The sequence below is a fragment of the Nyctereutes procyonoides genome, unplaced genomic scaffold (assembly GCF_905146905.1).
Source record: "Nyctereutes procyonoides isolate TBG_1078 unplaced genomic scaffold, NYPRO_anot_genome, whole genome shotgun sequence".
NCBI classification, from domain to species: Eukaryota; Metazoa; Chordata; class Mammalia; order Carnivora; family Canidae; genus Nyctereutes; species Nyctereutes procyonoides.
Genome location: NW_026575049.1, coordinates 62,289,582 through 62,313,639, shown reverse-complemented (window position 1 = coordinate 62,313,639; position 24,058 = coordinate 62,289,582). Strand labels below are relative to the sequence as shown.

The following is a 24,058-nucleotide window of genomic DNA, read 5'->3' as shown; positions in this document are numbered from 1 at the left end:
TTCATAGCAAATCACCTTTTATCAAACCAACTATCTTTCCAACCAAGTGATTAAAATCATTAACATTTCCTGGCTATAGGAAGGTAGGTATGTGCCTTTTCTCTCATTTCCTTCTATCTCTGCTTAATGAATTGTACTGATTCTTTTTCAGAATCTTAGATATTCTAACCATGGTAGGGTACTGTAATGACCTTGAAAGTTAAATGAAGGGATCCCTGGGTGGCGCAGCGGTTTAGCGCCTGCCTTTGGCCCAGGGTGCGATCCTGGAGACCTGGGATCGAATCCCACGTCGGGCTCCCGGTGCATGGAGCCTGCTTCTCCCTCTGCCTGTGTCTCTGCCTCTCTCTTTCTCTCTGTGTGACTATCATAAATAAATAAAAATTAAAAAAAAAAAAAAAAGAAAGTTAAATGAACAGTATATGACATTTCTGTGAGAGATTCTGAACTCTCAAATGAATCAATTTGTTTTCCTTAAATCATTGGAAAAAATCAGATGAGAAAAATGTACATATTATTTTATATTCACTTATGATACAGAACCAAAAATTTAATCTGAAAATGCTACTTTTCAGTTACTACTAAGATAAAAAACACACCATATAATTCGTCAAGACCTTTCACAGTGTAAAATTTAGTGGTTGTTAGCATATCCCCAAACTGTGCGACCATTATCTAATTTTATAACACCCCTAGAGAAATTCTGTACCTATTAACTATCACTGCCCTTTTTATACTGTCCCTTCTTTCCAGCCACTAATGGCAGCCACTAGTCTACTTTTTGTCTCTGTGGATTTGCCTATTTAATGATAAATGGAGTCACACAGTGTGTGTGATCTTTTGTGATCGGCCTCTTTGAGCAATGTTTTCATGGTTTATCCATGTCATGTATATGTGTTCTTTTCATTTTATTGCTAAATTATATTCCATTGAATGGACATACTAAATATTGTTTATTCATTCAGCAGTTGATGCATGTTTGGGATGTGTCCCTTTTAGGGCTATTTTTGAATAATGGTGCTGTGAATATTTATGTACAAATACTTGTGAGGACATAGGTTTTTCAGTTCTTTTGGTTATCTACCTAGGAGTTGAATTCCTGAGTCATAGAGTCATTCTAGATTTAACATTTTAGGAACACTTAACTGTCTTTCATGATGTCTCCACAGTTCACATCCACCAGAAATCTTTGAGCGTTCCTGTTTTCACTACATCTTATTTAGCATTTGTTACTGTCTTTTTGATTTTAGCTATCCTAATGAGTGTGAAGTAGTATGTAATTGTGGCTTTCGTTTGCATTTCCCTAATAATTAATGATAGTGAACATCTTTTAATTTGCTTACTGGCCATTTGTATATCTTATTTAGAGAACTCCCATCTCTTTTTATTTTTTTATTTTTATATATTTTTTAAGATTCTATTTATTCATTTATGAGAGACACACAGAGAGGCAGAGACACTGGCAGAGGGAGAACCAGGCTCCATGCAGGGAGCCCGATGTGGGACTTGATCCTAGGAGTCTAGGATCATGCCCTGAGCTGAAAGCAGGCACCAAACCGCTGAGCCACCCAGGGATCCCCTCCCCATCCCTTTTTAATCCATGTTTCTCTCAGATAAGCCTAAATCATATTTCCTTCTCCTACTCATTGAATTCTGGCAAAAGATTGGGATGCCTAGATGGCTCAGCTGTTGAGCATGTGCCTTTGGCTCAGGGCATGATCCTGGAGGCCCGGGATCAAATCCCACATCAGGCTTCCTGCGTGGAGCCTGCTTTTCTCTCTGCCTGTGTCTTTGCCTCTCTTTCTCTGTGTCTCTCATGAATAAATAAATCTCTAAAAAAATAAAAAAAAAAGAATTCTGGCAAAAGATAATCTATGGGGGAAAATAGAAATGTGTGGCAGAGAATTTTGAAACATGTTAAGTTTTTAGTATCTTTGGTACCTGGTATAAGTTGGCTCTTTTCCTTTTTAGATGTTTCAGCGTTTGTGTATCCATGTGATTCAGAGACTCAGACCTGTGCATGCTCATCTTTATCTACAGCCAGGAATGGAAGATGGGTAAGAAGTACCTTTTTTGGGCATTTTAAGCTTTTTAATGACTGCCTACAGAGTATTTTAAATACCCACATGGAAATATTTAGGTTCAAGGCACCTGGGTGGCTTAGTTTGTTAAGCATCTACTTTCAGCTCAGGTAATGATCTCAGAATCCTGGAATCGAGCTCCACATCAGGTTCCCTGCTCAGTGGGGAGTCTGCTTCTCCCTCTCCCTCTGCCCTTCCCCCAGTCTGCTTATGTTCATTCTCTCTTAAATAAATAAAATCTCTTAAAAAAAGAAAAAAAATATTTAAGTTCTTCTATTTTAAAGTCTGTAATAATGTAAATCAAGGAGAAAAAACAGTATTGTTTATTTTTAATTAAGTGCCTCAAAATGCTCTACAAATAACTTCATGACATAGTCTTTTTGTTTGGATTGATTTAGCCAGATACCATAATTGGAATCCACCTACTTAAATTACTGCAATTGGTTTTCATTATAAAAGGATGAAAGAAATTTGTTTTTTTTTTTTTCTATTTTTATTTATTTATTCATGAGAGAGAGAGAGGCAGAGACACAGGCAGAGGGAGAAACAGGCTCCACACAGGGAGCCTGATATGGGACTCGATCCCAGGTCTCCAGGATCAGGCCCTGGACTGAAGGTGGTGCTAAACCACTGCTGAGCCACCCGGGCTGCCTGAAATTTAGGTTTTTAAGGATATTTCTCTTCCTAGAATATCTTTCCACAGAGTTAATACTGTTTCTAAGGTATATTAAATTGTGTTTTTAGGTCAGATGACATGGATGCCTCAGTAGAAGATATTGGTGGTCGTTCCTGTGTCACTCGATTTGTGAGAACTCTGTTACTAATTATGGAACATGGTGTAAAACCTCACAGTAAACATCTTACAGAGTATTTTGCCTTCCTTTATGAATTTGCCAAAATGGGTGAAGAAGAGGTAAGGCTATATCTTGTTTATCTCTGGGATTATGTACTTATTTTCAGTATTTAAAACTTAATTGTTTTTGTTTTATATTTTTAAATCAATGTTTTCATTTTTAGAGCCAGTTTTTGCTTTCCTTGCAAGCCATATCTACAATGGTACATTTTTACATGGGAACCAAAGGGCCTGAAAATGTAAGTATAACTCTCTCTCATGTTGGGGATTTAGGGAGCCATGTTTTCAAGTTTGTATCATAGAAGATCATTAGATATAAGATCCCTTTAAAGTCCCTTCCAGTGCTGATAGTAGGTAATTTTAAGGGTCTTAGATTGGTTGATATTTTTAATGGATATAGCAGGAGAATAATCAAGTGATCAATTTCATTAGCAAGACCCTGGAGCATAAATTTAGGTAAAATGGCCACCACCCACTTTGATGTCATATCAGTAGCTTGCTGTTTCAGTGACCGTTTTTACTGGCCATTTTTTAAGTTCTTGCTATTGAGTTTGTCACAGTTTTCCTAAAATTTAAGTATCTATTTATAATATTAAAGCATGACATGAACTTTGTGTTGTCTTTAGTAACCACCTTGGCTTATGCTCTATTTATACTATCTTATTTAACCCTATCTCAACTCTGAGGTGAAATACTATTGTTACGTCCATTTTACAGATCAGGAACTTGAGGCATAAAGAGGTTAACTTGTTTCAGATTACAGTGAGTTGGTCTTTGATCTTTGGTCAGATTCCTGAGCTAAACTATTAACCATTATATTGTAATGCTTCTCAGAATGTGGACTTCTCCTGTCTGCTTCCTGCATAAAAAGCTACCTGTTTAGACTGCTTTTCTTTTGCTTTGTTAAATCATAAAATCATTTCTGTCTCTTGAATTTGAAAGCAATAGAAGTCTTTGGAAGACTTGTTTGGATTATCTGAACACTGCAAATAAGGATACTTTAATTTGTGTAACTTGCATTTTTACTGAATAGAAAAACTGTCTTATAATGCTCCTATAAAATTTGTTCCTGTTTTATCTTCCAAAGGATCTGCCTATAAGAAAAAAAAATATATTGAAAGATGTATACCTCTGTGAGGTGTAAATAGTCATAGTATTGAGAATCATGTTCTTTACAGTTCTGCTTGCTACATCTAAAATTGTCCTGAATGATGTTTAGTCAGAGTTAGGCCTTTGATTGGTTGTTCTTCATGATATGTACTCCTACCCTGGGTAGACTGTAAAACAGTCGTTATTCTTGCTTCAAGATAATTCAATTTTAATATATTAGTTTTAACATTTTGTTCTAGCCTCAAGTTGAAGTGTTGTCCGAGGAAGAGGGGGAAGAAGAGGAGGAGGAAGAAGATATTCTTTCCCTGGCAGAAGAAAAATACAGGCCGGCTGCCCTGGAAAAAATGATAGCTTTAGTTGCTCTGTTGGTTGAACAGTCTCGCTCAGAAAGGTGAAATGTTTCAACATTCAAAATGGTTAAAGCATGTTTGATTTTACTCCTTTACCTAATTGTTTTATCACTAATTTTGTTACATAATTCCTTTTCAATAATACCACTATTTATCAACTCTTGTGGCATAAGTATTTCAGTCCTTTGTATGAGATGACTTTGTACCTCTGAGTCATGTTAGAAATATACATTGAAGAAATATACAGTAAAATATTTAGCAAATTATATGTGCATTCATCCTTTAACCTGACAACGCTACTTAGAGAAATCTATTCCCCAAATACAGAAAGATGTGTGTGCATGGATATTTATTGAAGTGTTAAGTTTATAATAGAAAAAGACTAGAAATAACCAAAAAGAGAGGATTACTTGAAAAAAAGCAGGCATCCATTCAATATTCTATTGCTGAAAAGAAGAAATATGGAATATATCTGTACTACATGGAGAGATCTTAAGGGTCAATATTACCAAGCAAAAAAAGCAAGGTGGATAAAAGTATGTATGGTGCTTTTTGAGAAAGGGGTGGCTATGGGGTTGCAGAGATTGAGAGCTTGTACACCCAATTTTCATTATTCCTTATTATGGATCTACTGTTTGCAATTTGTGTACTTGCTGGGATTTATTGCAATCCCAAAATCAGTACTCACGGCTCTTTTTACAGTCATGGGTGGACTGCAAATATCCATGTGCAGAGTGGCAGAAAATTTGAATTATCTGATACATACCTTCCCAGCCAATGTCAAACAGGGTGACACTGTGACTTCTTGTTTTATTTCTCATATTGTAAACAAATGTCCTTTTCATGGTTTATGCCATGTTTTTCACATTTGTGCTTTTTGTTGGTGACTTCATGTTTAAAACTGCCGCTAAGTATAGTGCAAAGTGCTAGCTAGTGTTCCTAAGCTCAAGAAGGCCATAATGTGCCTTAGAGAAAATGCACATTAGACAAGTTTCATTCAGGTATGAGTTAATAGTATTAATTTTCTGTGATTTCAGTGCTAATGAATGAACAATGTGTATTAAATAAGGTATCTTTAAACAGAAACACACTTAAAACAAGGTAACATATTGATTGGTTGAAGAAAATGTGACCAGAGGTTCACAAGAACCTGACACCCTGTATTTTTCTTATGAGCAATGATTCAGTAATCACTAACTTGGTGTTTGCAACATTTTATAGAACATAAGTACTACAAATAACAAGAATTTACTGTATTTTTTTTTATGAAGATTAAATCAAAAAATAACTTTCCTGTGGTTGGGGAAGGGAAAAACAGACTGGAAAGGACAGGAATGAAAGCTTGACTTTGAATATACATTGTTTTTGTTTTTTAGATTTAAATGTAATCATGTAAATGTTTTATATAATGATAAGTAAATTAATAAAATGCAATCCCTAAAAATCAAAAGCAGACTGAAATAAATGAATTACATATTGACCTGGTGGCATAGCCTCTGGAGAGGAATTCGTTAAAATGACTTTAGAACACAGTAATTTAACTGTAAATTCCTAGTTGTACATGAAGACATAAAGAATTGTAAAATTATCCTAAACTGTTCTACTAAGTATATTGTTCATAGTGTAATTGTAATTATTATCCTGAAACTAGCATATATCATAGAATAAAGCAAATAAGTAACTGTTAATGTCATTAGAAACCCAAGATTTTCAGCAAAAGACAGAAGGAATACAAATATAAAACTAGGTTTTTTATGTAAGTTCTTTGAATTTGAATTTGGAAATAACAGAATCTATGGTGTATTTTGTCTTAAGCAAACAAAAATGTTTTATATACTTCCGTTTTCTGAAAAGGCTTAGAAATCCTGCCCAACTGAGAATGAGTGAGTGCTACTGGCATCTAAATTGTAATCCCTAGATATCATTTGCTGTGCAAGAAAATCAAAGTTCCTTGAAAAAATGGGCAATTCCAGGTTATGGTCAACAAAGGAATGGGAAGCGTAGAATGTTTTGTCATTTTGGAAAGGAGAGCTATCAAAGACTACTAAGATTGTGTTAAAAGGACTCAAGAACCCCTTATGGATATTCCTGCTGGTCATAGATTGGACAACTTGAACATCAGTAATAGAATAACTACAAGAGGACTAAAATGCATCACAGTTGTTTAAATCAATGAGTTGGTAATGGTACCTAAAAACAAATGAAACTACTTACTGGTAACCTTTGGGAGTATATTAGGAAATCAAAACATAATTTTGGAAACATACTAATAAAGGAATGATACGAAGCATTCGTCTTACAAGCAAGAATTATACCTCATAGAAACCAAATGATAAATGAGAGGAAGCTCGCCATCTTGGAGGTGTTTGAGCTAATGAATAAGCAAATAATGCTGAAATTAGACCATCTGTATTTTGCACACCAAATGAAGTAATAGATCTAGGAGATGATCATCAATGACTGACAATATTACAAAAAGACAGCCTTTCATTGTGTGCCTCCTGATGAAAGTCAATATCACCACCTATAAAGCATGCTTAAGATCAAACCTAGATATGATCAAGTGTCTAGATCTAAACTACCAGTTTACAGTAAATACAGGGACAAAGGAACAGGTTAAAGCAACACCACAAGGATATGATCAGCAAAATGGAAATGTGCGAAATTCTTCAGGACCACCTACCTACTCTCTTCAGCTCATAAATTGCGAGATAAAAACAAAATTGGAGGGGAAACCAGTAGTCTGTAAGATATTTAAAAGACATTTCAACCACTTGCAGCAGAGGACTTTATTTGCAACAGAGTCAACAATTTATTTAAAAAAGTTTTAGAAACTTGAGGTAATCATACACTGGATATTGTATGGTAGTAAGGAATTGTGGATTTACTTAAAGTGTGTGAAATGGTAGTGTGGTTATGTTTTTTTTTTTAATTTATCTGTTAGAAATAAATAGATTTTTGGATTAAATGATAAAATACCTGGAGTTGCTTCAGAATAGTCCATATTGAGTGAGTGGGAGGTACAAATGAAACAAAACTAGTCATGAATTAGTAATTTGAAGCTGAGTAATGGGATACTTCCATTATCTTATTATTTTTTCATGTATCTGAAATTTTCTGTAGTAAAGAAATAGCAGAAATGGTAAACTGGTAACTGAAACTCTTTAGTATTTCTTAAAAGTTCATTTTGTTTTGAAGGGTCTCATGTCAAAAAATAAAAAAAGAACAACTCAGACCCATCCTAGTGTTTATAGTACACAAATATATAGAGTTAATTAAATGGGAAATAAATAGGTTTGGGCTTCTGTATATCAATTCTGGAATCTTGAAAAGTTATCTAAAAGATGTCAGTCTAGCAAGTAAGTTTAGCCAGCAGAATGTTCAAAAATCATTTTGTGTTAGTGGCTTGGTACATTGTAATTGACAGTTTTGATGCATGTCATGATACAAATAGCTACAGTAGCACAGAGGGAAGAAAAACTTATTTCCACTAATGTTTCCTTTCAGGCATTTGACATTATCACAGACTGACATGGCAGCATTAACAGGAGGAAAGGTAATACTTTATATATTAGAGGATTTGATCACTCCACAAATAATAACGATTCTTAAATGAGCAACTTTTACTTTTAACAGGGATTCCCCTTCTTGTTTCAACATATTCGCGATGGCATCAATATAAGACAAACTTGTAATCTGATTTTCAGCCTCTGTCGATACAATAATCGGCTAGCAGAACATGTAAGTGCTAAGAAACAGTCTTAAAGCTTTTTGGTAGTTTTTAAAAGAATGTTCTGAAATCCCCCTTTTTTGTTTTAGATCGTGTCTATGCTTTTCACATCAATAGCAAAGTTAACTCCTGAGGTATGTACACATTAGTTAATTCATGTTTTTAATTCATGTTTTTAAACCTTTCTCATTGTTGTTGGAAAAAAAAATACCAAAGTATCTCCCATAACAAAGCTTATTTTTCATTATATAATCTGAATAAGCTGAGTTACTCCTTTATATTTTACTATCTTAAATGTAATTTTCCCAGTTAAATATAAATTTACGTATAAGTTCAACGTATCGGCACGCCACATAGATACTAAACTTTAAAATTGTTTGATTTGAAGCATGTATCATAATTGTATTCAAGAAAAATGTAGACTGACCAGATAAAAAAAAAAGACATAGATAATAATACAGTATTAAACAAAAGTAGTTTTGTAAAATGGTAATGTTTTAGCCACATTAATGACACTTTATCAAATGATGTAATTTACACCTTAGAAATAAAGGGATGCCACAAGAAACATTTAACCTGAATTATTCTATAAATAAGATTGTCTCATTAATAAAAGTTTTGAGTGGTTTTTTCCAAGTTGATATCCAGAAAAATACATGTTTTCTATTATATGTGATGCCCATGCAGTTGACTTTGTATCCCAAGTTGATCCTGCTGCTTTATGATAGTTCAAGTTTACATGCAGGAGTACTGAGATCTGCTAACCTAACATAGATTTAAATGTGATGTGTAGAAAAGTTCTGTGTGTTTCTTTTCTCCTGAAACAGATGGGTTCAAGTACATTTAAATACACAGTTATGTATGTTTTACAGGCAGCCAATCCTTTCTTTAAATTGTTGACTATGCTCATGGAGTTTGCTGGTGGACCTCCAGGAATGCCTCCCTTTGCATCTTACATTCTACAGAGGATATGGGAGGTAAGTCTTGGAATAGAGGTTTCAGTATTTTCTTTTTCTTAGAAATTTATTTTTCTAATAAAGTTATTACCAGCTTAAGTACCATCTTACATGGGTAATCCAAATGGTTTTAGGTCACAAGTCAGGGAAGAAGACATGCTTTTAGTCAGGAGACTTAGGGGAGAAAAGGAGTTCTTGTTTCCCACAAGTTTAAAGACTGTTGTATGTAGAGTCATAAAAATAGTCTTCAGCCAGTTTAGCGTTTTCATTCCCTTCCCTCAAAAAAAATTCTGTAAGGTGATAGAATCTTAGAAATAAAAGCAACATGTTTTCTGTAGTTGACAGAAATGATACAGGAGGTACCAGCCACGTCCTTTCCTTCAGAATAACTGCTGAGGTCGCAGAATTTCTCTTGAATGGTGGGAAAACCTACTTTTTAGACCAAGGGGTCAGAAAACTTTTTCTCTAACTGATCAGTTAGTAAACATTTTAAGTTTTGTGGGCTCTGTGATATCTTTTGCAACCGTTCAGCTGCTATTTTAGTTAATGTAAAATCATCTAGACAATACATAAATGAGTGGGTATGGAACTGTCCAAAAAGCCAAATCTACATTCTTAAGATTTCTTTATCCAATGGGAAAAAATCTCCCTAGTTATGCAGTTACTACTTTTCATTCTCATGTGCAATAGTAGATTGGACACACAATAAGAAAAATAAAGATGAGAAGCTACAGAATTAGAAGCACTTTTAAGTCAGTTTATAAATTGAATGAGATCTAAAAATCATTGGGTCCCTGACTGCTTCTATGTTAGAGTCCTTGGTTATTTTATTTTTATTTTATAAACTGATGACAGATTTTTCTGAATATTTCCTATGGATAAATGTAGCTTTAAAAATGGAGAGGTGCACCTGGGCGGCCCAGTCTGTTAAGCATCCCATCCAACTCTTGATTTTGGCTTAGGTCATGATTTCAGGGTCATGAGATTGAGCTCCATGTTGGGCTCTGTGCTGGGCATGGAGCCTGCTTAAGATTCTTTCCTGATCCCTGTGCCCCTCTCCCCACCTTAAAAAAATTAATTTAAAAAGATGAAGAAAAACTGGTGAAACTTAGGCACTAGTTTTCAAAAAACTACCTTGACTTTAAGTGATTAGTGGCATATACCAAAAGCAAGTAAAAAAGTAACTCCTCTGGGACCCCTGAGTGGCTTAGTGGTTGAGTGTCTGCCTTTGGCTCAGGTCATGGTCCTGGGGTCAAGTTCTGCATCGGGCTCTCATGAGGAGCCTACTTCTCCCTCTGCCTATGTCTCTACCTCTCTCCCTGTGTCTCTCATGAATAAATAAATAAAATCTTTAAAAAAGAAAGAAAAAACTCCTCAATTAGTGGATTATACTCTGTTCTTGTCATTTTATTTTTAGGTAATTGAATACAATCCTTCTCAATGTTTGGATTGGTTGGCAGTACAGACACCCCGAAATAAACTGGCACACAGCTGGGTCCTACAGAATATGGAAAACTGGGTCGAGCGGTTTCTTTTGGCTCACAATTATCCTAGAGTCAGGACTTGTAAGTCAAATATTCAGAACTTAAACCATTTGTTGTTCCAAGTTTTGCTCTTTTGTTTTGTTTTTAAGGCAATTATAGTAATGCTCATTGTATATTACAAAGACTTTTGGAGATACTGATTTAAAGGCCAAAGTTACATTATTAGTATTTGGAAATGGCAATGTTTTGCAAATATCCAGTGTTTTTTGGTGTTTCAAGGATAGGAAACTGTCCTGTCTTGGTTGATATCACCACCACCACCATTTTTGTTTCCTTGCTTGATAGATTACAAAGCATGATAAGCATTAATTGAAGAGGAACATAATAAAAAGGTATTGAAAATATTGAGAGAAAATATTCAATGAAATCATGGGAGTTAAATGATAAACACCTTTACAGAGGCTAGAAGAGAATAAACATCTTGGAAGACAGATGGACAAATGTGAAAAGTAGATATTTCACAGACTAGAAAATTGCTTGTTAAATAATATATTTTCTTTTGGTAATATTCAAAAATCAAAGCTGCTTTTTAAAATGTATTTAATTATTAAATTTAATCATTAAAATCCTACTTCCTAACCATCTGCTGAAAGGGCCTAGAATGAGTGATACTGCAATAGCCACTTGCACATGGAATACCCCTAGATGTAGGTTTCTAAAGACCATTCTCCGATAAAACAAATAATAGCTCTTTGGAGAAATGGCTGATTCTAGGTCTGGGGCAGGTAATATACAAGATGAGCCTGGAGCGTCTAGTAGGACCAGAAAGTAAAGAAATACTCAAAAAACAAAATGATAGGAGTATGTCGGACGGACACAGAACCAACCTGAAAGAACGCCCAATGGCTAAAGCTAGAACAACTTGAGTAGAAAAATTAACATAGTGCTGGATTATACCCCCAAGTATAAAATAAATACCTATGATTCCGCGCTGATAAAGGATCAAATAAATAAATGGAGAAAAGACAAATCTCCTGTACAAAAAAATTCTAAATCTATGTATGTCCATCCTCCCTCCAAGGAGGTGGAGCTTAACCTCCCAACCCCTTAAGTGTGAGTTTAGTGACTTGCTTTCAAGGAGTAGGGAATGGGGAATGGGTTATGTAACTTTTTTTTTCCCCAAATTTTAGTTAATATACAGTGCAGTGTTGTTTCAGGAAGATTGAATGATTTATCACTTAAAACACCCAGTGGTCATCATATCAAGTGCCCTCGGTGTCCATCCCCCACAGTCCATTCCCCACGCACTCCCCTCCATCACCCCACAGTTTGTTCTCTCTCTAAGAGTTTCTTGTGGTTTGTGGGTAGCATAACTATAAGTGAAATTTGACAAACATTAACTGAGCCAGGTGATTATGGTTAATATAATCACTGATGAGTGTTGATAGAATGTACCCTTGATGTGATATGATATAAACTTTACCTGTCTGGTCTTCATTACAAAAAAACATCATTTGAGGGACACCTGGGTGGCTCAGTGGTTGAGCACCTCCCTTCAGGCCAGGGCGTGATCTGGGGGTCCCGGGATCGAGTCCTACATCAGGCTCTCCCTCTGCCTGTGTCTGTGTCTCTCATGAATAAATAAATAAAATCTTTAAACTGTCAAGGTTTTCCAAAATCAGGGAGAGCCTGAGAAACTGTCACAGCCAAAAGGAGCTTACAGAGACATGATTAAATGTAATATATCCTAGATGGGATCCCGGAGCCAAAATAAAAGAACATTAAGGGAAAACTAATAAAATCTAAAGTATAGAATTTAGTTAAAAGTAATGTGCCAGTGTTGGTTCCTTAGTTACAACAAATATACCATAGTAACAATAGATGTTAATAATAAAAGTCGGGAGAGAATATGGTAACTATGTCTCTTCTGCCTGTCCTAAAATAAGAAGTTTGTTTGGGAAACATACCTTGTACTGGTTGGGTACGCATGGATTGGCATTGGTACTCATAGGTTTGTTTTTCCTGCCAGTTTATGTAACCCTATAGTGACGGGTCATTTATAAATGCTGACACCTATGCTGATTGGCATTTATGTTCTGACTTCTGACCATAAGACAATAAAAAATATATCCTGAACCCCAAAAAAGTTTTTTTTAGCTGTTAAACCTAATATTCATGTACTGAGGAAGTGGCCTCCTCATGCATGGCAGTTGAAGTTATGAGTAATATTACTCTATGAAAGGCAGTTTAGCTATTTGTACCAAGATCTTCAAAATGCTTTGCCCTTTATAAATTCAGTAATATCATTTCAAGGATTCCAGTGTTGTAAATAAGTCATCCAATATATGGGTGCTTAAATAGCCTTATTTATTATGTTTATGAAAAATTAAAAACTAGATGTTCAGTTGGGAAATAAATTGTTACAATCATTTAAAAATTATAAGACTATAGTAATATGAATAAGTCCTTTTGCTATAAATTGAAAAAAAGCCCAGATATTTGAATGAAATCAATATAACAAGAATTATAGTAACATGTATAAAAGAAAAACTACTGAGAAGTATATTAAATCCTACAAAATTTTAAGGAATGCTTCAGAATGTTTAAAAAAAAGTGGACCAAAAAAAAGTGGAGACATAAGTTTATGTCTTAAAGTAGTTGAAGAATTGCCATATAGAAATGGAGATCGACTTATTCTAAGTTATAGAACTAAATGAAGGGACTCTTTAGTCATAGCAAGGCAGTGTTTAGCGTGATAGCCTATTCTTCCATACTGACCTTCCTGGAATTTATTTCTCCTAAGAAGACCTTATTTTTTATTTAGAAGCAGATAGCTCCTAAATAAATAGATGGTTTGGTATATAATAAAATAAAACTAAATGTTCATTGTAGAATTTAAGTGGGTCTTTGGTAGAGTATTTTGAACCTTGAGTTGTGTTTGAAAATGTTTCATAAGAAGATTTGGGGGTAAAAGTATGTGACCAGGTAAGTTTTTTCTAATCACAAATTACTTTTCCCAATAGCAACTTACACAGTGATTGATCAAGATGACCCCTACATGCCAAGTTTTAATATTGGAAACCTATACCAAATTGAGCCTAACCAGGGCGATATTAATAGGTGAAAAAATACGTAGAAATGTAATATTGTGCACAAAATTGTGCATAAGGTTTAATTTGAAATCTGTAAAATAGGTTATAATTAATTTTAGAAACCCTAACTTTATTGCTTTGACAGAACACTGGAAATTATCAAGTTATAGGTAAAATAATGGGAGACAAAATTATAGGTATATTGAAGAGTTAAAAACTCTAAGGCATTGGAAGCCATGAAGAGGCTCTCTGGTGATTGTTTTTAGGAACATTAGCTCATGAATCTGACTACCTGGGTTTGAATTCCAGCTCTGCCATGAGATGTGTAACATGGGTGTTGTCTGACTGTTTTAAGTCTGATTGAAAGTGAGGATAATAGAATTAGTGCCTGCTACATAAAGTTATGGTAAAGTACCTAGCTCAGTGCTTTGCACACACAGTAACTGTTTTTATGGATGAACTCAACTAATGAGTCATTTATTTCTCAGAATTGTATGCTTAATAACATTTTTCAGGTATGTTGAAGAAGGGATGCTTGATTTGTGTTCAGAGTCAGCCTAGAAGCTTCTAGTTATGGAATGATTAAGTCATGGGGATAAAGCGTATAGCATAGGGAATATCAGCAGTGGTACTGTAATAGTGTTGTGTGGTGACACTGTGGTGAGCACAGCATGACATAGAGAAGTTGAATCATTCTGTTGTACACCTGAGACTAATACAACATTGTGTGTCAACTGTACTCATGAAAAAAAAATCTTAAAAATACAAATTTAGCCTAGGAGACTTGTAAAGATTTTCCAGAGTTAATGTTCTATAATTGGTGCATATATATATATATATATATATATATATATATATATATATATATATATAAAATCTTCACCTTACAATGCACTTTAAAGTAGATTTCATTCTGTCTTTATAACTTTATATTTTACTGTTAGTCTGTAAATTATTACAAAATAACTTACCCTTATTTTGTAAAGAAGAAAACATGCTAACAAAATTGAATGATTTGACCATGTTCAGACAGTCTTAGCTAAGCCTTCTGACTCTAAATGCTGTGTTCTTTTCAAGTTAAACCATATTATTTCCTGAGAAGAAATGCAATGATAAATGGAAAATTCTACATCTCGGGAAAGCTTCTATTAGTGCAGTTATTGTTGCCACTTAAAAAATAATGACAGAATGGAAGATGTTTGTTTTCATCATTCCTTAGGAAGTTTCTTTGGGGCCAGTGGTAGAGCAGAAAGATATTAAGAAATGTTCATGTCCCTTAATTTTTATTCATTTTAATTTTTAAAGAGAAGAGTGGCTTTGTGTTTAATGACTGCTCTTCAGTCTGTTTTATATCTTATAAGGATCTGACAGTTTTGTTTTACATTTTATAGCTGCAGCTTATCTTCTGGTGTCCCTTATACCAAGCAATTCATTCCGCCAGATGTTCCGGTCAACAAGGTCTTTGCACATCCCAACCCGTGACCTTCCACTCAGTCCAGACACAACAGTAGTCCTACATCAGGTCTACAACGTGCTCCTTGGTTTGCTCTCAAGAGCCAAACTTTATGTTGATGCTGCTGTTCATGGCACTACAAAGCTAGTGCCCTATTTTAGCTTTATGACTTACTGTTTAATTTCCAAAACTGAGAAGCTGATGTTTTCCACATATTTCATGGATTTGTGGAACCTTTTCCAGCCTAAACTTTCTGAGCCAGCAATAGCTACAAATCACAATAAACAGGCTTTGCTTTCATTTTGGTACAATGTGTGTGCTGACTGTCCAGAGAATATCCGCCTTATTGTTCAGAACCCAGTGGTAACCAAGAACATTGCCTTCAATTACATCCTTGCTGACCATGATGATCAGGATGTGGTGCTTTTTAACCGTGGGATGCTGCCCGCCTACTACGGCATTCTGAGGCTCTGCTGTGAACAGTCTCCTGCATTCACAAGACAACTCGCTTCTCACCAGAACATCCAATGGGCCTTTAAGAATCTTACACCACATGCCAGCCAATACCCTGGAGTGAGTAAAATTGATAATTATATCTGTATCTTCAAGTTGATTGGAAATAGCCTATTTTTCCCCATTGTGGGAAGTGGTAACAAAATATGGAGGTATGGTCTACAGTCTTTATTAAGAACTTAATGTGTTTGTTTTCTTGAATATATGTATATAATGCTATATTACTATAAAATTTTTAAGTAATATGGATAATTTTTCTTAGGTTGATGTTGAAATTCTATCTCTAATTGAACTTAGCTCTTATCATTTGTTTTTTTTTTTTTGTAAATGTGTCTTTTATATGTGCCTAATGAAAAAAGTCAGTTTTGTGGTACGGTTTTAGGGAAGTATTTACTGTTTAGATAACTGATCATTAAGATTTACATGCTCTACTAAGCTGTGAGCTAGACAGTATTTTTATCCTAGCTATAGTATCTCTCCTATACTCACACTGTATTTAGGTGAATGAAATGGTTAAGGGACCTATCAGGATACAAATACGTGCAGTCTAAATCTGATTCCTTTTTTTCTATAGACTATTTGTAGATTACATATTAAAACTTTCCCCCTTCATGTATGGCTGTCATTCCTGGATATTTCTTTTCACTGTTGCTTCTTAACTCTCTGTTGTAAACTGAGTATTACACCAAGAGGATATAAATCTAGAAAAAAGGTTGGAAGAAGAGTGCAGAATACTTTCTTCAAGCTATTATAATATAGAAGCCACAAATTGCCAATGTGAGAAGTTTTTGCTAAATGGGAGATGGTGGGAGTGGAGGAGCAGGAGCTTTTTGACGATTTCCAGTGCTTAAGAGTTTAATTAAATGAATACATTGAAGAATATTTTAGTTATTGGTATCCTTGAATTGCATACTATATTTCTTTTTCCTGTTGTAAAAAGGACCTTTCCTGTCCTTTAGATATGATGTAGTAAATTGTTCTCATCCAGAAGGAATAACCTGGTTTCCTGCCAGGAAATTTAGAGTGCCTAGAATAGAGGCAAGAAAGTGAGTATACTAAGTACCAAAAAAGATTCAAAGCCAAGACTGTAAGAAGACTAAAGGAAACGAAAGTGAGTCTGCCTGACCTCAAAGGAGTCAGGACAGGATTTATTAAGATTATCAAGATTCAGTGGATTTTCTTAATCACATTCACATAAAAAATATTTGACTTAATTACTAAACATGATGTCCATGGTTAAATATACCTTTGGATGAGTATTGGGCAAGTTAGAATATTTATCTGATAATGTTGTTTCGTGACATCAATGAAATATAACATCTTTTGTAGAGCTTTATTGGAGGTTTTCATGAAAATGGTGCTTAAATCAATTTTTGCCATGGAAATTTTGGAATTGGGGCTTTTCAGTTCATTGATAAGTATGCCCACATGCCCATGGTAAAGGAATTTATAAACCCACAGTTAACGGTTTTACTTTAATATTAGTTCCCACATTTCATCAGAAAGTTGAACTAACGATTCATCAGTCTAGAAAGAACATTCCAAATGTTTGCATAAAGGGTTTTCTCAGAAGTGGTATTAATTCAAATGTTAGTGAGGGCTGTAAAATTTTGTGATGAAATTGTGTTTTCTCATTAAAGAAATGGAGCAAAGGATTAGGGTAGCATGTCTGGATGCCCATTTGAAGTTACAAAGCTAGTGCTTGAAACAGTGTTAAGACTAAAAATGAACCTAAAAATGAGTCTTCCTGAAAAAATTATTTTCTTTTAGTGAAGAATATATTAAATTTTAAAAATAGAATTCATTGGTAATTTTGTAACTATTCTTGAAAGGTAGTGTAATCTGATATAATTTGTTTAGTTTTAAAAGCTGACAAGTGGGTCTAACATTCAGAAATGAGAAGCAAACATTCCAAAATGTTATAGGGTTAAAAGATCACCATAATGCTTATTTGCCCTTTTTAGGCAGTAGAAGAACTATTTAACCTGATGCAGCTGTTTATAGCTCAAAGGCCAGATATGAGAGAGGAAGAATTAGAAGATATTAAACAGTTTAAGAAAACAACCATAAGTTGTTACTTACGTTGCTTAGATGGCCGCTCCTGCTGGACTACTTTAATAAGGTAAAAAGGTGTTTTCTGGTTTTTTTTTTTTTTTAATTTGTTTGTTTTTCCAAGTGAGGGAATGGGGACCAGCCTTTTGACACTTAAAGAGTTATAATTATTTATAACCAAAAGTTTACTAATTCTTTAATTAGGGAAGCATTTTTGCATTCAATCACCTTGGAAAGATTTATCTTGTAAAAATTGAGTTACTTTTAAACAGTTTTTGGTTTGGTTTGGTTTTGGGTTGTATCTTTTACCACATACAATCAGGATTGGAAGGAACCTTAATCTACAGTCTTAAGCCTAAACCTTGTATCCTCTTCTCTGTTCTGATTCATCCTGCCTTATGCTTGGAGATTTAGTTCCACAAGCTTCCAGACATAGCTTTCTCCATCTTTGGATGAGACTTAATGTATTTTTCATTTTGTCTAGCTGAGATTTACCTGTCTTTAACTGTAAGAATTAGACAAAGTAACAAAATATCATCTTTATCGTTGTTCAGAGCTACAGAAGTTATTGAATGGTTATAAAGGAACTCTACAACAAATTATACATAATTCCCTTTAACTGTGGAAATAAAGGCCAGGTTAATTTCTTTCCTTTTTTTTTTTTTAAGTGGTGGGCAGCAAAGCAAAGTTTATTGAGTGCTATTACAGAGCTTCTGAAGAGGGATGGGATCCAAGAGGGTTGCCCAGTCCAGGTTAATTTCTTAAAGTGCTTCTGTGTATTACATCTAAGATTTGGAGGTAATGTCCTTTATCAGGCACACATTTTTTGGTAGTACTTCTTTGAACATTACAGCATTTTTTTTTAAAGATTTTTCAAATTTATTTATTCATGAGAGACAGAGAGACACACACAAAGAGAGAGAGAGAGAGAGAGAGGCGGAGACACGAGGCAGAGGGAAAAGCAGGCTCCCTGCAGGGAGCCCAATGCAGGACTCCATCCCTGGTCTCCAGAATCAGGCTCTGGGCCAAAGGCAGCGCTAAACCGCTGAGCCACCCGGGCTGCCCACATTACAGTATTTTATGCTTAACCCAAGATAAGGTTATTTCAGATTATCTTCTTCAGAAAACTTTCAAATTTGATTCTTTATTAGTACACAAAATGAATTAATTACGCTTTTGCCAGAATTCCTCTAAAGGAATTCTTTTAAAGTTTTGATATTAATTTTGAATACATTTTGTTTCCAAGGTTTACTACTTAAAGCTTATTCTCTAAAAGAAATAGAAAGATTTTGAGCTTTCTTAATTCTTTTTTGAAAAAAGGAAAGAAAACATCTAATAGGGAGTGCCTGGATGTCTCAGTTGATTAAGTGTCTGCCTTCGGCTCAGGTCATGATCCTGGAGTCCTGGGATGGAGCCTCCCCACTTTGGGCTCCCTGCTCAGCAAGGAGTTCCCTCTTCTTCTTGCATTCCCTCTTCTCCCACTCCCCACCCCCACCCCCACAACTCATGCTTGTATTCTCTCTCTCATTCTTTTTTTTTTTTTTTAAGATTTTATTTATTTATTCATGAGAGACAGAGAGAGGGGCAGAGACATAGGCAGAGGGAGAAGCAGGCTCCCTGCAGGGAGCCCGATGTGGGACTCAATCCCCAATCCCGGCACTCCGAGATGCTCAACCACTGAGCCACCCAGGCATCCCTCTCATTCTCTCTCTCTCTCTCTCTCTCTCTCTCTCTCTCACATAAATCAATAAAAATCTTTAAAAACAAAACAAAACTAATTGAAGTAAAAGGAACTCCAGTTGTACTACATATAGCAGCAGTTTCCAGTACCTAATAATGAAATTAGGTCCATTAACTGCTTTTGATGATTATCACATAGATCATTTTCAGGGCCAAAATGTATTTCATGTTTTCTCCCTCATGTTTCTCTTTCTTCCCAAGAATCAGCTGACAAGTGTTTGGATAGTATATTTTGTTTATCTAGAGCTTAAAATAGTTTAGAAGCTAAAAACACATTATAAAAATAAGCATTGTTTATACTGAAACTTAAAAAATATCTCCATGACACCTCTCTTCCACCATTGTGGATAATTGTTGACTAGATACTAGCAGACATAACTTTTCCATGTTACTTAGAGGGTTTCTTAATATTAACTCTTTTTATATTACTAGGAAACAGATATAGCAGTCTCTCTCCTGTAGGCAGAAAAGAGCTAAATTACAGTTTACATCTGTCTATTTTTTATCACCAAAGTTTTCCATTCTGATTCAGAGTTCTCAACCTGGACTTTTTTTCCTCTAGTGCCTTCAGAATACTATTAGAATCTGATGAAGATAGACTTCTTGTTGTATTTAATCGAGGGTTGATCCTAATGACTGAGGTAAATATTTTAATTCATTTTACTGTAGATATATCTCATTTTAATATTCTCACCAAGACTACTTTTTTTGTGGATAGAGTTTATGCTAGAGTGTTTTACAGGTGTCTGGATTTTGATTATATAGATCAGTAAATGCTATATTACAAAAATGTGATTAGGTCACAGTTTTTAGGTTGCTGTTTTCTTTATCCATACTAATTCCATACTTTTCCTATTTTGTGTTTAGAACAACCACTGGAAATAGTTTTATTCATATCATTTAAAGGGTAGAAACATGAAATTCATACGATCTAATCACTGACAGAATTTCTCAAGAGCTCACTTAGTTGATAGTATGAAACTGAGATTAGCTTCATCAGAGAAAACCATTGAGTCTGTTAGAGGTGATAAATCACCTGTTCATTCTTCCCACAATTCTTGAACATCCACAAACTATGAGATGATTTTAAAGCCATAAAGGTGCATTTTACCTCTTAAGTCTAACAAAGGAGAGAAGATAAAAGAGTATATGCCAAGAGTACCTTGAGATGTAAGAGATAGGATAGTTTTCTTCAGTCAATAGTGTTATAGAATAGGAATACAACATATTTGAAACTGTATTTTGAAAAATTTGGACTTGTAAAGATAAGTGGGAGAGCATCTAGATAAATGACTTGGTAATTTCTTGCAGAGGCAAGAAAGTATTGTTGTATTTGAAAAATGCTATTATTTCTGTTTGGCTAGAACAAAAGTATGAAAAGTAGTGAGAATTTCATTGTTTCATTCACCAGATGTTTGAATGTCTACTCTGTGCCAGTCATTGTGCTAGGCATTGGGGAAGGAACAGTGAATAAGCAGACATGGTTCCTATTGTCACAGCTTACACTGTTTTTTTTTTTTTTTTTTTTATAAATTAATTTTTATTGGTGTTCAATTTACCAACCGCTTACACTGTTTGAATGCCACAGAAGTACATTGTCCAGATTATGTACTACCACCGATTCTAGACTATGCATTTTGAACTTCAAATAATGGATGGTATATAGGTTATAGGGAACTGATTCGAGAGGATTAGAAAACCTTTATAGAATGAAGTAGGAAAACTAAGGATTTGGAATTAAAAGATTTAACAAGCCAATAAAATTAAAGGAATTCTTAAAAATATATATATATATATAAAGGAATTCTTTCTTTTGGAGCTCTTTCCCTTCATTCAGATTTACTGTTTTGGGTATGGCTGACAACCATTTCACCATTGTCTTCCTTCCAAAGCCCTGGAAAGTTAGTTAAAGCAGTCACCCATTCTACCCAATCTTCTTGTCGCCTGCTGCTTTGTAATTTCTAAGGCTTGTGGTCTTAGAACAAACAATAATGAAAAACAAACTGATTAAACAGGTTATTCCTTCAGACCAGAAAGTATGCATAAAATATCAGCTCGGAAGGTGAGCACTGTTTTTATATTTTATAAAAGATCTGACTTGGGAGAATTTGACTTTTAGGTAGACAGCAAATATATTTGCTTTGTGCATATATGCACACACATAAGGTCTGAAAACATCTGTCATAAAGGATGAGTACTACCATTTTGTGGCTCAGTCAAGTAAAAATGAAATGAGGTTTTCCTTTTTTTTAAATCACTTGTAGTCTTTCAACACACTGCACATGATGTACCATGAAGCCACAGCTTGCCATGTGACTGGAGACTTAGTAGAACTTCTGTCCATATTCCTTTCAGTTTTGAAGTCCACACGCCCTTATCTTCAGAGAAAAGGTTTGATTATTCCTACTTCTTATTTTTGTTACTTCCCTTTTTTTTTTTTTTAAGATTTTATTTATTCATGAGAGAAACAGAGAGGCAGAGAGGCAGAGACACAGGCAGATGGAGAGGCAGACTCCATGCAGGGAGCCCAATGTAGGACTCGATCCAGGGACTCTGGGATCACGCCCTCAGCCAAAGATAGACACTCAAACTACTGAGCCACCCAGGCATCCCTTATTTTTGTTACTTTCAACTATTAAAGAGTGAAATAAGGATTTCAGACCACATCCTTCAGAGAATTTATCTTTATCTCTAGTTTATGTAGAAGATGGGGCTGTTGCTGGCTAACCATCAGGAAATGTTCATCATGACCTGGTATAAGGCTGGAGTGCTTTTGCTTATTCTCTTATGCCTGCCTAAAAAATAGGCAAGCATCCTATAAGTGTTATGATAAGATTTAAAAGATAGGGAGACACTTCCCAAGCACAGTAACAACATGGGTGTTTTGTGAAGGTTCTCCAGCTGGAAACCTCCATGGCTTAGGTTAGACCATTTTTAGTTTTAAGAGAAATAACTATAAAACCCATGTCTTGTGTCCCTGTAAAATTGCATGTGAACTCTGAACTTCATATAAATTTCTAGAAAATGGACATACTCATCCCTAGAGTATGTGCTTAAAGAAATTTGTCAGGTTTCACAGTAGTAGCCATCTAATGAAAATCATCACTTAGCTTTCACCAAAGATGTTTGTCATAGATATTCTTAGTGTTAGCATCCTGTAGGTAATAATAGAAAATAATTGTGAGGAAATTTGAACTCAAATGACATTTTTATGTATACTTTTGTATTTGCAGATGTGAAACAAGCATTAATTCAGTGGCAGGAACGAATTGAGTTTGCTCATAAACTGTTAACTCTTCTTAATTCCTATAGTCCTCCAGAACTTAGAAATGCCTGTATAGGTAAGTTAGTTGGAAAATACATCTGTATAAAAACCTGATGGAAGATGATTTTTGTGGAATATTCTTTGTAAGATGTGGTATTAGTTATGCAGGGTTTGGAAGACATTTGTCCTTTTTATGGTTACTCACAATGGCCAGCAGGTCCTAGAAAATCTAGTTACATTTCTCAACATGCCAATAATTATGCTATATGATCACTGGCAGGTCATGTAGTATATCTGGGCTCTTTGTCCTTAGGTTATCTCTAGATACCTTCCAGCTCTGAAATCTTCTGGTCCTATATAAATAAGGTAGGATCATGCAGATGTTTGCAAAGGAGAGCTGATACTGTAAAGGGTTCGGAAGATTATTTTACTGCCTGTTCTTTTGCCTAGACACAGTAGCTGTTCTTAGACTCCCAAGAATTTTGCCTTTTTATTGATTACATGGTTATAATAAGGTGATAATTTGTGCCTGTTAAGGGATCCCCCCTCCCTCGTTTTAAATTTATACTGAATTTTGTTTTACTAGTTTAGAAGCCATTTAAAAAAATTCTCTCTAGAGACTGTAACTTTATTACCAGTTTCTCGAAATGACATGAATGGCTGTCATGTGTAAGCAGTCAGTTTTGGCACGTTTCAGCCTGATGTTCTGTGGAATTACTGGTCTATACTACACTAACCTCTGATTGCCAATAGCCTGTCATCACGAGTTTTACTTCTGTGTGATTAGGGGATGAGCATCAGTCCATCTAGCATCATGAAACATTAAAAGTAGACTAAGGATTAGATCTTAGATCCAAAGAACTTTGAACCTTGGATTTTCTTTCTAAGTTGCTTTGGTTGATTTTAGGAAGACATGTCATCAATGTGCATTAAATATTTCCCTTAGTGCACTCTTCTCCGTGACACTTCTCTTGGATAAATAGAATACAAATAAATAGTTTTAAACTTTGGTTTCTAAATGATGACTGTATTATGGTTAGTAAGTGCGCTGATCCAGATTTGATTGAACATGAGACAGAATTTCTCCCAGTGTCAGCAGCTAAAACAATTTGACTCGTTAAAACTTGTCACCTGCCATGCTGCCACTAATCACCCTAACAGGGTTTGTGAGTTCGAAAGAAGCAGGTTAGAGATACTCTAGTTTTTTAATACTCATATTGTGTTTTTATTTTCAGATGTTCTCAAGGAACTTGTGCTTTTGAGTCCTCATGACTTTCTTCATACTCTGGTTCCATTTCTACAACACAACCATTGTACTTACCATCATAGTAATATACCAAGTACGTATTCATCTAGCACAGTACTTGAATGTGGTTGGCATT

General features: G+C 34.9%; 1 protein-coding gene across 2 annotated transcripts in view; it reads left to right on the top strand.

Annotated features, from left to right (window-relative positions):
* The window catches only part of USP34 (ubiquitin specific peptidase 34), a 248,230-nt gene that overhangs the window by 209,570 nt on the left and 14,602 nt on the right, over nucleotides 1-24,058 (top strand). For both annotated transcript variants that reach the window (XM_055329090.1, XM_055329092.1), the window contains 15 exons: nucleotides 1,969-2,054; nucleotides 2,823-2,991; nucleotides 3,096-3,170; nucleotides 4,281-4,432; nucleotides 7,899-7,947; nucleotides 8,028-8,132; nucleotides 8,211-8,255; nucleotides 8,994-9,098; nucleotides 10,495-10,642; nucleotides 15,045-15,679; nucleotides 17,584-17,741; nucleotides 19,974-20,052; nucleotides 21,676-21,802; nucleotides 22,645-22,752; nucleotides 23,912-24,016. In XM_055329090.1, the coding sequence (XP_055185065.1) occupies nucleotides 1,969-2,054; nucleotides 2,823-2,991; nucleotides 3,096-3,170; nucleotides 4,281-4,432; nucleotides 7,899-7,947; nucleotides 8,028-8,132; nucleotides 8,211-8,255; nucleotides 8,994-9,098; nucleotides 10,495-10,642; nucleotides 15,045-15,679; nucleotides 17,584-17,741; nucleotides 19,974-20,052; nucleotides 21,676-21,802; nucleotides 22,645-22,752; nucleotides 23,912-24,016 (2,146 nt within the window). The remainder of the gene's footprint in view (nucleotides 1-1,968; nucleotides 2,055-2,822; nucleotides 2,992-3,095; nucleotides 3,171-4,280; nucleotides 4,433-7,898; nucleotides 7,948-8,027; nucleotides 8,133-8,210; nucleotides 8,256-8,993; nucleotides 9,099-10,494; nucleotides 10,643-15,044; nucleotides 15,680-17,583; nucleotides 17,742-19,973; nucleotides 20,053-21,675; nucleotides 21,803-22,644; nucleotides 22,753-23,911; nucleotides 24,017-24,058) is intronic.